The 13,232-nt window shown below is 31.2% G+C and overlaps 1 protein-coding gene across 1 annotated transcript in view; it reads left to right on the top strand.

Moving 5' to 3' along the window:
• The window catches only part of LOC114327403 (zinc finger protein 239-like), a 34,957-nt gene extending 22,219 nt beyond the window's left edge, over positions 1-12,738 (top strand). The window contains exons 2-3 of the mRNA XM_050648691.1: positions 4,664-5,582; positions 12,401-12,738. Of these exons, the coding sequence (XP_050504648.1) occupies positions 4,664-5,582; positions 12,401-12,404 (923 nt within the window). The 3' untranslated portion in view covers positions 12,405-12,738. The remainder of the gene's footprint in view (positions 1-4,663; positions 5,583-12,400) is intronic.
• Positions 12,739-13,232: the final 494 nt, after the last annotated feature.

The raw sequence follows: 13,232 nt of genomic DNA, 5'->3' as shown, positions 1-13,232 counted from the left end.
ATATTGATATGATATGCAATTATTATATAAAGGTAAATTTAATTAATTTTATTTTGCTTGCAGTACTGCATTTTAATGACTAATTTTATTTACCACATACAATTGTTGACGTTTTCATAACATAACCTGAATCTTATTTTTTCTTCTTATTATTTTTTTGGACTATGGCCTTGACAATTATCCAGTAACCAGGACTAATATAATTGGCCCATATAATTAAAAGTGCGAATTTTAGTATAGAGCGTAGAAATAGGGGTCGCTTTGCCGAACTTGCACGGTCTTATGGATGGTGCTTAGATTAATTTATAGTTACATATTACGAAATATTAAAAAAACTTATATTCAGTATTTAAAACGAAAGTGTATTTAAGGTAAAAATATACACCACAGCTTTTATTCAAGACATTTTTTCGAACTGTGGATAGATGGAACGCTATAATTGGGAAAAACGATTTATCCTGATACCATAGGTAAATTATAGAAACGGTCTAATATCTCGAGAAATACACTTCCAAATGAGAAACTAAAAAAAAGGTTTTTAATATTTTTTGAAAACCTATCGATAAACACCAAACATGATCCTCCAACCCGCCCCCTGGAGGTGGGGTGGGGCTAACTTTAAAATCTTAAATAGCAACCCCCACTTTTTATTACAGATTCGGATTTGTCATGAAAAATTAAGCAACATTTGTTCGAAACATTTTTTAGAATTGTTGATAGATGGCGCTTTAATTGGAAAAATACGATTTATTAGCGCCATCTATCAGCAATTTTAAAAAATGTTTCGAATAAATGTTGCTTAATTTTTCATGACGAAATCGAATCTGCAATAAAAAGTGGGGGTTGTAATTTTTGATTTTAAATTGTTGTCATGTTGGTGTTTGTCGATAGGTTTTCGAAAAATATTAAAAACCTCTTTTTTAGTTCCTCATTTGGAAGTGTATTTCTCGAGATATTAGACAGTTTCTATAATTTACCTATGGTATCAGGATAAATCGTTTTTTCCAATTATAGCGCCATCTATCCACAGTTCGAAAAAATGTCTTGAAAATAAAAGTTGCTTACTTTTACGTAACGAATCCAAATCTGCAAGAAAAACTAGGGGTTTCCATTTAAGATTTTAAAGTTACCCCCACCCCACCTCCAGGGGGTGTAGTGGGGGTTGGTGTTTGGTGTCATTGGATAGATTTTTGAAAATGATTGAACACGTATTTTTCAGTTTTTCGATCCGATGTTTAGTTCGCGAAATATTCGACCGTTCCACTACTTTTGGGACACCCTGTATAATATATTATATATAACATTATTAACACAAAAGAACATCATAAAAAATAATGCTGTTCTGAAGCTATTTCCTTGTGGCATTTTTATAATTATCTATTTAGATGGGAAATAAGAATTAAATTGAAAAAAAAATGTTGCTTAGTAAAAATTTATTCTAATAATTTATTTAATCTGACTCATTTATATCGGCAATTCAGACATATATTATACATTTTTAAGTATTTTTTACTAAGCAACAACATTTTTTCCACCTACCTCTACCGAAAGTATACTTTTCCGGACCTGATTGTAAGGAGCAAAGTTGTACTTTTCCTCCCTAGGGAGGAAAAGTAAAAGTGACGTCATGGTATTTCATTCATGAAATATAACTTATTGACGCCCTGTACAATATCTATTTTCTATTACGTAAGTATCTATACATTTTAACGTTTATTTAAAAACACTCTGTACTTTGCAGAATGGTAAAAAACAGTAAATTGTTATTCTGATTTAACAATGGTGACGGTTTGACAGTTGACAGTTATATTGTACCTAGTTGTTAGTTTTAGTTCTAATAAATTTTGTTGGTTAGTTACATAAATAAATTAAGTAAAAATGAAAAAATGACTTTTTATTTGAGGAAGGTGGAAAAACCATAATATGTATAACATGGGAGTAAAGTGCCTTTTCCTTCCTTGAATGATTACTGCCCTCCGCTACGCGTCGGGCAGTAAACTTCATTCTCGGGAGGAAAAGTAGCACTTTCCTCCCTTGTTATACAAATAGCTATTGTTTAATTTAGTGGTATTTTTATTTTGACAAGAACACCCGATTTGGGCGTCGAAACGTTAATAAAATTATTTTTTTCAATATAATTGTGGCTTATTTTCCATCTAAATACACTGGGGTGCAAAATTAACGGGACACTTTAAAAATTGGTCATTTTTGATGTCTCTGATTTTCTAAACCTGTTTTCCGATTTAAGTGATTTTTTATTATGTTATAGCCTTATTCTTTAGCAATATCGCTGTAGTAATATTGATGCTAAACAGGTAAATTGTCATTGTATACCGGGTGTACCAATGAAACTGTGTTTTTTTCTCAAACTTCGCATCACTCCGTGGATTATTCTAGCATTTATAAAATACTCAAATGAAAACCCAACTATAGCCCCATGTTTTCTCAACATTCTATTTTCTGATTTATTCGCTTATGTTGGATCGTAAAAATGTTAAGTACACAATTAACAATTAGCCGTGTTTTTCATCAATACAGGGTATTTTTCACTATTCACACAATAAGTATGGCAAACGTCAAGGGGTAATTCTACATGAAAAAATAATGACAGTTTGCTTTATAAACCTATGTCCGCAAATGCTTCGTTTCTGAGATAGATTGTGTTGAAATTTTTCTTACAATCTGAAGATTTATTTATTGCTGTAAAACCGGTTGAGATAGGCAGATGAGATTTGGTGGGTTTTAAGACGGAGTTATTGTACATTTTTTGACATACAAGCAGGAATTTAATATTCACCATTGGCGCGCATACGGGTAATATGACGGCTCATATTACCCGTACGGGCGCCAATGATGAATATTAATTTCTTACTGATATGTCAAAAAATGTGCAATAAATAAATCTTCAGTTTGTAAGAAAAATTTCAACACCCTCTATCTCAGAAACGAAGCATTTGCGGACATAAGTACCGTTTATAAAGCCAACTGTAATTATTTTTTCATCCAGAATTACCCCTGAAAGTTTACCATACTTATTTAAAAACACCCTGTATTGATAAAAAACATGGTTAGTGGTTAAAGGAGCTAACTTTTTTATGGTCTAATGTAAGCGAATGAGTAAAAAAACAAAATGTTAAGAAAACATGAGGCTATAGTGGATTTTAATTTCAATATTTTATAAATGCTAGAATATTCCACAGGGTGATGCGAAATTTGAGAGAAAAACACAGTTTGATTGGTACACCCCGTATACAATGAAAATTTAACTGCTTAGCAACAATACTCTTACAGCGATATTGTTAAAGAATAAGGCTACAAAATATTTAAAAAATCACTTAAATCGGACAAGAGGTTCAAGAAATTGGAGACATCAAAAATGACCAATTTTTAAGGTGCCCGGTTAATTTTGCATCCCAGTGTAGTTAATTATAAAAAATAATACATATTAGATTAATGACATACCCTTTAGCGTTAGGTTGGTTCTCTATGATGTTTGTCATCAGGTTTCTGCTTCTTTTTTTCCTTTTGTTGCCTCGGTTTTGGAAAAACAGTACGTTTACAGATGCTAGCGTGTGTTGACACTAGGGTGTTGAAATCAGTTAGGGTTTGGAAAACAGTACATTTACAAATATATACTAACAGATTTGGACACCAGAGTGTTGAAAGCAGCTAGCTTGTTTAGTGGTTATACATGCATATATGCTAACGGCTATTGACATTGATTTTATATACCTACCTACTGCTGTGGAAAAATATTTAAGTGATTTAGGTATTAATAAATAATTAAACGTTGTTGGGATATAAACAATAATATATGAACACAAAAGAACAACATAAAAAATAATGTTGCTCTGAAGCTATTTCCTTGCGGCATTTTTATTATTAACTATTTAGATGGGAAATAAGCGACAATTAAATAAATAAAAAAAATTATTAACGTTTCGACGCCCATACCGGGTGTCGTTAAAATACTAAATACTACTAAATTAAACAAAAATGTTGTTGCTTAGTAAAACATACTTTAAAATGTATAATATATGTCTGAATTGCCAATATAAATGAGTCAGATTAAATAAATTATTAGAAGAATTTTTTACTAAGCAACAATATTTTTGTTTAATTTAGTAGTATTTTGTATTTTGACAACGACACCCGATTTGGACGTCGAAACGTTAATAAAATTATTTTTTTCAATTTAATTGTGGCTTATTTCCCATCTAAATTGTTAATTATAAAAATGCCACAAGGAAATAGCTTCAGAACAACATTATTTTTTACGTTGTTCTTTTGTGTTAATATATTATTGTCTATATCCCAACAACGTTTAAATATTTATTAATACCTAAATCACTTAAATATTTTTCCACAGCAGTAGATATATAAAATCAATGTCAATAGCCGTTAGCATCTATGCATGTATAACTACTAAAAAAGCTAGCTGCTTTCAACACTCTGGTGTCCAAATCTGTTAGTATTAATTTGTAAATGTACTGTTTTTCCAAACCCTAACTGATTTCAACACCGTGGTGTCAACACGCGCTTGCAAATGTACTATTTTTCCAAACCCTAACTGATTTCAGCACCCTGGTGTCTACACACCCTAGCATCTGTAAATATGCCGCCGGGCTGCATGTAAAGTTTTATAGTTTGATTTTTATTTTAGGTTTATGTCAGAACGAGAACTTACGTGTGAGCGAGATTAAAACAAAATTCAAAAGAACGCTGGTAACACATACTGGAGAAAAGCGTAACAAGTGCAAAATTTGTTTTAAACAATTTACTCTAGCAGGAAATTTAAAACAGCATTTACTAAGATTTCACACAGGAGAAAAGCCGTACAAGTGTGAAATTTGTTCTAAGCAAGTTAGTCAAAAAGTAGATTTGAAGAGGCATTTAATGATACACACGAGAGAAAAGCCTTATAAGTGTGAAATTTGTTCTAAACAATTTAGTCATAATCACCATTTAAAATACCATTTAAGGGTACATACGGGAGAAACGCCTTATAAGTGTGAAATTTGTTCTAAGCACTTTAGTCGAGATCATCATTTAAAAACCCATTTAAGGATACACACGGGAGAAAAGCCTTATAAGTGTGAAATTTGTTCTAAGCACTTTAGTCGAGATCATCATTTAAAAAACCATTTAAGGATACATACGGGAGATAAGCCTTATAAGTGTGAAATTTGTTCTAAGCACTTTAGTCGGGATGAAAATTTGAAAAGCCATTTAAGGATACATACGGGAGAAAGGCCTTACAAGTGTAAAATTTGTTCTAAGCAATTTAGTCATGGTGGAAATTTGAAAATTCATTTAAGGATACACACAGGAGATAAGCCTTATAAGTGTGAAATTTGTTCTAAGCAGTTTATTCGGGATGAAAATTTGAAAAGCCATTTAAGGATACATACGGGAGAAAAGCCTTACAAGTGTAAAATTTGTTCTAAGCACTTTAGTCGGGATGAAAATTTGAAAAGCCATTTAAGGATACATACGGGAGAAAAGCCTTACAAGTGTGAAATTTGTTCTAAGCAATTTAGTCAGAATGGAAATTTGAAAATGCATTTAAGAGTACACACGAGGTAAGCCTTATAAATGTGAAATTTGTTCTAAGCAATTTAATCAAGATGGAAATTTGAAAATGCATTTAAGAGTACACACTGGAAAAACCTTGTAAGTGTAAAATCTGTTCTAAGCCATTTAGTCGGAATAAACTTTTGAAAAACCATTTACCCAAGGAATTTCGTCAATATGTAAACTTGAAAAGGCATTTGAGAATGCATACTTTAGAAAAGCTCTACAGGGTGATTGATTAGTAGAGTAAAGCTCAATAGCTCCGCTATAGTAATAGATAGCAATAAAAATTAATAACAAAAAGTTTTAGCCACCTTTGAGCTTCACATTACCACCATTAAGCCACCATTAAGTTCAACTCACTGTATAAATAAAAATAAACAAAACATCAATGGTTTATTAATGCCATATTTTTAACGTATTGTCAAAATTTTCAGGAATGGTCGATATTGCTAATTTTCTTTATATCAATACAGGGTGAGTCAAAACGCAAGTACATTATTTTCTCAGTAATTTTAAATGGAACACCCTGTATTTTATATCACTATTGAAAAGTACCATTACCGTACTTCAATTTTTAGATAACATTCCCTATATCTAAATTTATTAGTTTTCGAGATATTTTCATTTTTCAATGAACCAGTAGCGTGGCCACACAAATCACCTGAATTTAATAAACTGGACTGATTTTTTTTGGGTTACGTTAATAATGAAGTTTATAAAATACCTCCAACAACAAGGGATGAGATGAAAAATAGAATACAAAGTGTATTTCGATGTGTTAATTTACAAATGCTCCGTAGAGTAAGTAGCTCATTCAATGATCGTTTTTAGGCGTGCATAAATGTGTTAGGAGATAATTTTGAACACCTTATGTAATTAAATATTAAAAATATTTTATTAAAAGTAGCTTCTAATTTTTTCCAACATGTTTTTTTTTTGCAAAATGTATTACTGATAAATTATGTTTCGTTCTTTATTTGTTACATTGTTACATTTACATACAAAAGTAGTGTTTAATTGTCTTTACAAAATGTTGTATTTTGTGTTTGTGTTTTTTTTGTAAAATTTATTACTAATTTTCTTTGTTTATTTGTTGCATTTACATAAAACAGTAGTATTTAATTGTTTCAAAAATGTTGCATGTAGTGGTTGTGTTTTTGTTTGTAACATGTATTACTAATAAATTCTTTTTATTTCTTTATTTGCTACAGTGTTACATTGATTACCGGATTGATAACCGGTAATCTTCAATTGTCAATTCAGTCATGGCTTACTTAAAATTTAGATAAATATAATTTTATAAAATGAAAATATCTCGAAAACTAATAAATTTGGGCATAGGGAATGTTATACAGGGTGAGTCATGAGGAACTGTACATACTCCTACCTCGTATAGAGGCCCCTATGGGGAATAACAAATGACCATTAAAAAGTGTCTGCTCCCATTGTTTAATAATATACAGGGCGAGTTTCGCATTTTGACAGAAATTTGTATTCGTCATAATTTTTGAATGGTCAGATCGATGTGTCTCTTATTTTGGTTAATCGTTACACTATTACCACCTAATCAACTGATTTATTCTAACTAGAAAAAAATCAGGTCCGGCTTTAAAAAATTAGTTCGTTTGGGTCTTAGAAAAAATTTCACCCTGTACATATATGCTTTTTGAAAACTATAACATGAATTTTACAAATTAGACAAATAGCCCATTAAAATGACATATTTATTTTTCCCCCACACGATTACTTAATTTTTTATAAAAAAATCAAATTTGACTATGAATTAAAAGTTTGGTAAAGTGAACCATAGATTTAAAAAAATTAAGTTTTATTACAAAAATTAATTATTTTTAAGCAAATATTTGATTTATGTTACCACCCAATCAACTGATTTATTCAAACTAGCAAAAAAATAAGGTCCGGCTTTAAAAAATTAGTTCGCTTGGGTCTTAGAAAAAATTTTACCCTGTATACGCTTTTTAAAAACTCCAATATGAATTTTACAAATTAGACAAATAGGCAATTAAAATGGCATATTTATTTTTTTCCCCACAAGATTACTTAATTTTTTATTAAAAAATCAAATTTGTCAAAATCGCAATTTTATTATAAAAATAAAAAAAATTAAACAACGTTTTTGTTAAAATTAAAAGTTTCACCATTTTTTTTTTCTATAACACGTCTAGATCTATAACTCTCATAACACTTCTCTTTGGACTCTATATTTTAACATAGACGTGATCAAGTAGATAAATTTTAAATTTTTTCATTTAATTTTTGCTATTTTGAAGCGTTTTTCATGTCTGCTCATATGGGAACAAGGAAAGAACTAACCATAAAAATACTGGGGGGTAGAAATGGGGCTAGTAGAAGGAACAGACACGCAAACCTTCATGCGAGACGGCAGCTCATTTGTTGTGCGGGAGCTAGGTCGTAGATTCGTTAGGGAAGGGGAGGGGTGTTAAGATGACTAAACTACCATAACCAAATACAAAGGGTACTTACTCAGACTAGAGGATCTTTCTACTATTTAAAAAACAGGACGCCGTTCGAAACAAATCCTCTGGTTCATATTTGGGTACTTACAGGACATTTTTCTCACTTACGGGTACCAAATGGGGGGACATTCATCTTTGATTCCTCTTTGGGGTTATACTGGGCTACATCTTTTCTCAATACTGGCTTCTATGCCATATTATTTTCTTCTGTACTAAAACTTATACAGTTGCATTAGACATTTGGTTAATAATTTTCTCCAAAGGGTTATACAAGAGAAATAAAATAGGTACACTTTCACAAACATTTATTTAAAACCTCAAACTTCAATTTTTTTTTAAACAAAAAAATTTTAACAGGAAGTGATTGACTTTACTACAGGACAAAATGTCTACAAATCTTTTACATTAGTTCAGTACAAAGAATCTTCAATTTTACATTATTTTTCTTGAATACAACAAAATTTAACTTTGTTTAGCAGTGTATTTCAACGATTTCAAAACAAACACAAGATTTGACGTAGCTGTCAAATGTCAAAGTCACTGTCATTTTATTTTATTTACATGATATGCAAATTTATATTCAAACAAAACAATTTTAAACAACTATCATAGCAAAACAGGACTTTTAAATATTATATTACGGGATCTTTAGATATCAAACTAACAACAAACGTTATTACAAGAAACTTTTCCATTTTGAAAGCGACTATTATACTTTTAAACTCTTTACCAATAAACTTTAGTATATTATCCTTTTGAAATTTAGCAAAATTAGCAAATGTATCATACCTTTATATACTGTCACACGGGGTACACAAACAAAAACAAACGGGGTCATCGACCTGGGGCAGGGGAGGACATGGCTTCACTCTTCTCTCTTCAAACAATAAACTGGAGGGTGGGGTGTGGGGGTAGACTTTCCATAACACAAATCACAAAGGGGGCTTCTGGGAAACTGGAAACAAAACATCACGGAACAGGAACGACATTTCTTCGATGAAATCAGGGCTTGACCATCATACATAAGACAGGAAACAAGGGGCAATAATGCCGGTTTGTAGAACTGCGTATTTGACTCTCAAGAGGCTTCGATTTTCCATACAAATCCATCACTATGTGGAAAAAAATCCTCTCAGAGCACTCACCACACATTCAGATCTTCACAGCGACCATTCTACATTTTACCGGCGGGGAACAAAGGGACTACGCCCTAATTCAAGCGAGTACCAGCCGAGGAGCAGGATGCTATCACCTCGGGACATAAAGCTGGACTCAATTGCGCTTCTCTCTGAAGCTACAAGCAGGGAAAAGTACGACGGAAGTACCGAGCGATTTTGATCCTTGGGGATGCTTACATGACAAAAACACATCACTTTCGGTTGGACCAAACCATTTTTTGAAAGGGGGTTTCAACATTTCTTCTAGAAAGTTCTTCTACGCATCAGCACTTCTTACAAATTGTAACACATTGAAATGTTGTGCAATACTTCATAGTTGTACACAGGGGCGGCTTGGGATATTTTGATGAAATTCAACTTCACAAAATAAATTAAAAAAAATGGACATGCTTTTTGGGAATTGGGATATTAAATTAATGTTGGAGTTTTTTCAAACGCTACAATTTAACTTTGCAATTTACGAATCTGCACCTTTTATTTGTAAAAACTCATAACTTTTACGAGAAGAAGACTGAAAGTCTACAACAATTTTCATAGCCTTTACAATGGTAAGAGATATGTGCTGTAAAAATTTCAGAAAAAAAAATATTAAAATGGAACAGAGTTGTAGCGAGTTAAACCGTTATTTCATTTTTTTTTTCATTTTTAGGTTAAAATTCCGATTTTGACAAATTTGATTTTTTATTAAAAAATTAAGTAATCTTGTGGGGAAAAAAGTAAATATGCCATTTTAATTGCTTATTTGTCTAATTTGTAAAATTCATATTAGGGTTTTCAAAAAGCGTATACAGGGTGAAATTTTTTCTAAGACCAAAACGAACTAATTTTTTAAATCCGGGCCTGATTTTTGTCTAGTTTGAATAAATTAGTTGATTGGGTGGTAATATAAATTAAATATTTGTTAAAAAAATTAATTTTTGTAATAAAAGTTAATTTTTTTAAATCTATGGTTCACTTTACCAAACTTTTAATTATTATTCATAGTCAAATTTGATTTTTTTATAAAACAATAAGTAATCATGTGGGGGAAAAAATAAATATGCCATTTTAATTGCCTATTTGTCTAATTTGTAAAATTCATATTAGAGTGTTCAAGAAGCGTATACAGGGTGAAATTTTTTCTAAGACCCAAACGAACTAATTTTTTAAAGCTGGACCTGATTTTTTTCTAGTTTAAATAAATCAGTTGATTGGGTAGTAACATAAACTAAATATTTGTTAAAAAAATATTTTTTGTAATAAAAGTTAATTTTTTTAAATCTATGGTTCACTTTACCAAACTTTCAATTCATAGTCAAATTTAATTTTTTATATAAAAAATTAAGTAATCGTGTGGGGAAAAAAATAAATATGCCATTTTAATTGCCTACTTGTCTAATTTCTAAAATTAATATTAGAGTTTTTAAAAAGCGTATACAGGGTGAAATTTTTTCTAAGACCCAAACGAACTAATTTTTTAAAGCCGGATCTGATTTTTTTCTAGTTTGAATAAATCAGTTGATTAGGTGGTAATAGTGTAACGATTAACCAAAATAAGAGACACATCGATCTGACCGTTCAAAAATTATGACGAATACAAATTTCTATCAAAATGCGAAACTCACCCTGTATATTATTAAACAATGGGAGCAGACACTTTTTAATGGTCATTTGTTATTCCCCATAGGAGCCTCTATACAAGGTAGGAGTATGTACAGTTCCTCATAAGTCACCCTGTATAAAAATTAAAGTACGGTAATGTTACTTTTCAATAATGATATAAAATACAGGCTGTTCCATTTAACATTACTGAGAAAATAATGTACTTGCGTTTTGACTCACCCTGTATTTGATATAAAAAAATTAACAATGTCAATAATTCTTGAAAATTTTGACAATAAATAAAAAAATATGGCATTAATAAACCATTGCTTTTGTGCTTATTTTTATTTATACAGTGAGTTGAACTTGTTACGATTTTCATATAAAATTGGTTATAACTTTGTAAATACCCTGTATAACATAACAAACCTTTACATTTTTGTGATAGAGAAGTTAACAGGAATTCGAATTTAAAATAAAATATAGGGTGTTCTATTTAAAAAAAAACATAAGTTAGGTCTGTCACTGTGGCTAAAATTTTTGTGGCTAAAATTTTTGTTATTAACTTTTATTGCTATCTATTACTATAGCGGAGCTATTGAGCTTTACTCTACTAATCAATCACCCTGTATATCTCTCTATCTTCGAGCTTTAATCTATCCATCTTTGGACATAGGCCTCCCATTCTTTTTTCCACTCGTCTCTATCCAGAGCTGTGGTCAACCATCTGGATCCGGCATGCTTTTTGAGGTCGTCGCTCCATCTCATAGTAGGCCTTCCTCTTCTTCTCTTATCTTCTCATGGTCGCCAGTAGATTATTTGCTTGTTTCATCTCTTTGTCTGAAGGTGTGACCTGCAAATTGCCATTTGCGTTTTGCTACCTGTTCCTTAACGTCTTTCACTTTTGTTACTCCTCTGATCCAGACGTTTTTTTGGGATCTTTAAGTTTTATATGCAGCATCTGTATTTCTATCGATCTTTGCGCTTTTGGCACTTTATCGATATTCTCCTTTATAAGTGTCCAAACTTGGGAGCCATATGTGAAAACAGGAAGTATACCTACACTCTTTAAAAATTCGCGTTCTAAGATATTGCGTTTTTTTTTGTTTTTCAAAATGTAGCTTAATTTACTGAATGCTACCCAGGCCAGTCTGATTTGCCTTTTTACTTCTGCCGTTTGGTTTTCCTGTCTTAAATATATGTATTCCTTAACTTGTCCTATTATATTTTGACCTAACGTGATCGAGGAGTTTTCGTCCATGTTTGTCATAATCTTTGTTTTATTGTAAGTCATCAGTCATCAGCCCTATTTTTTCGGATTCTTCGTTTAATTCTTTTAGCAGGGTTTTTAAGGCTACTTTTGTATCAGCGATTAAGATTATATGGTCCGCATGTCGTGGGTGTTTCAGATATTGTCCATTGATTTTAATACCTCGGTCCTCCAAGTCAATTTTATTGAAGACATCCTCCAGCACTTGACTAAATAGTTTTGGAGAGATTGTATTTCCCTGTCTAATCCTCGTTTTAGTTGAACTGGTTCTGTTGCTTCATGTACTTTTATTCTAGGTGAGGCATTCCTATAATATGTTCTCTATCAGGCCCGTATATCTGTAATCAATTCGGCTGTTGTGTAAGGAGTTTATTATGGCCCAATGTTATACACAATCAAACGCTTTTTCAAAGTCGATGAATACCATGAATAATGGCATGCTAAAAAATTCAGTTTACTCAATGGAGTGCTTTGAAACATCATATTAGGTCACATACGGAAGAAAAGCATCACATGAAATTTAATTAAAAGTAATTTAGTGAGGCAGGAAGTTAGAAAAATAATTTAAGAACAAGTGCACATCTTATAAACCTTATATTATATGGATTAAGAATAAAACAATATGAAAACTCGATACTGTTTTTAATTTACACAAAATACACTACTTGGCGTATTTCTCGTAAAACACCTTTCGAAATTTTAAACTGTTTATATTTAAAAACAATTTAAAATACATACAGAGACGGAATATTTGTTTCTGTTTCTTACCTAGTAGATTCCCGTTACGCTAAGTAAGGTCAAGGTCTTTTTTTTGAGGTGCCATGCATTTATGCGTAAATGTCCACCTTACATACAGTCCGTCTAATTTACTTACCGTTGCACGTCATTATCTACGCCAGAGATCTAAGTTGACATAGTTGCCAAAGTATAAAAAATCCTGAATCCATTTTAATTCAAATATATCACAATTATTTGTAAACGTGGATCATACAACAAAACAAATTGATATTCTATGTAAATAAGTAAACACTTAAGCAATAGAAAACAAGAATTAAGTTATAATCTTTTAAGATTTGCAGTGCAAGCGTTTTTGCACTGGATTGTTAATAATTAAAAACGGCTCCGAAC

This window comes from Diabrotica virgifera, chromosome 4 (genome assembly GCF_917563875.1).
Source record: "Diabrotica virgifera virgifera chromosome 4, PGI_DIABVI_V3a".
Lineage (NCBI taxonomy): Eukaryota > Metazoa > Arthropoda > Insecta > Coleoptera > Chrysomelidae > Diabrotica > Diabrotica virgifera.
This window is presented reverse-complemented; position numbering and strand designations above follow the sequence as displayed.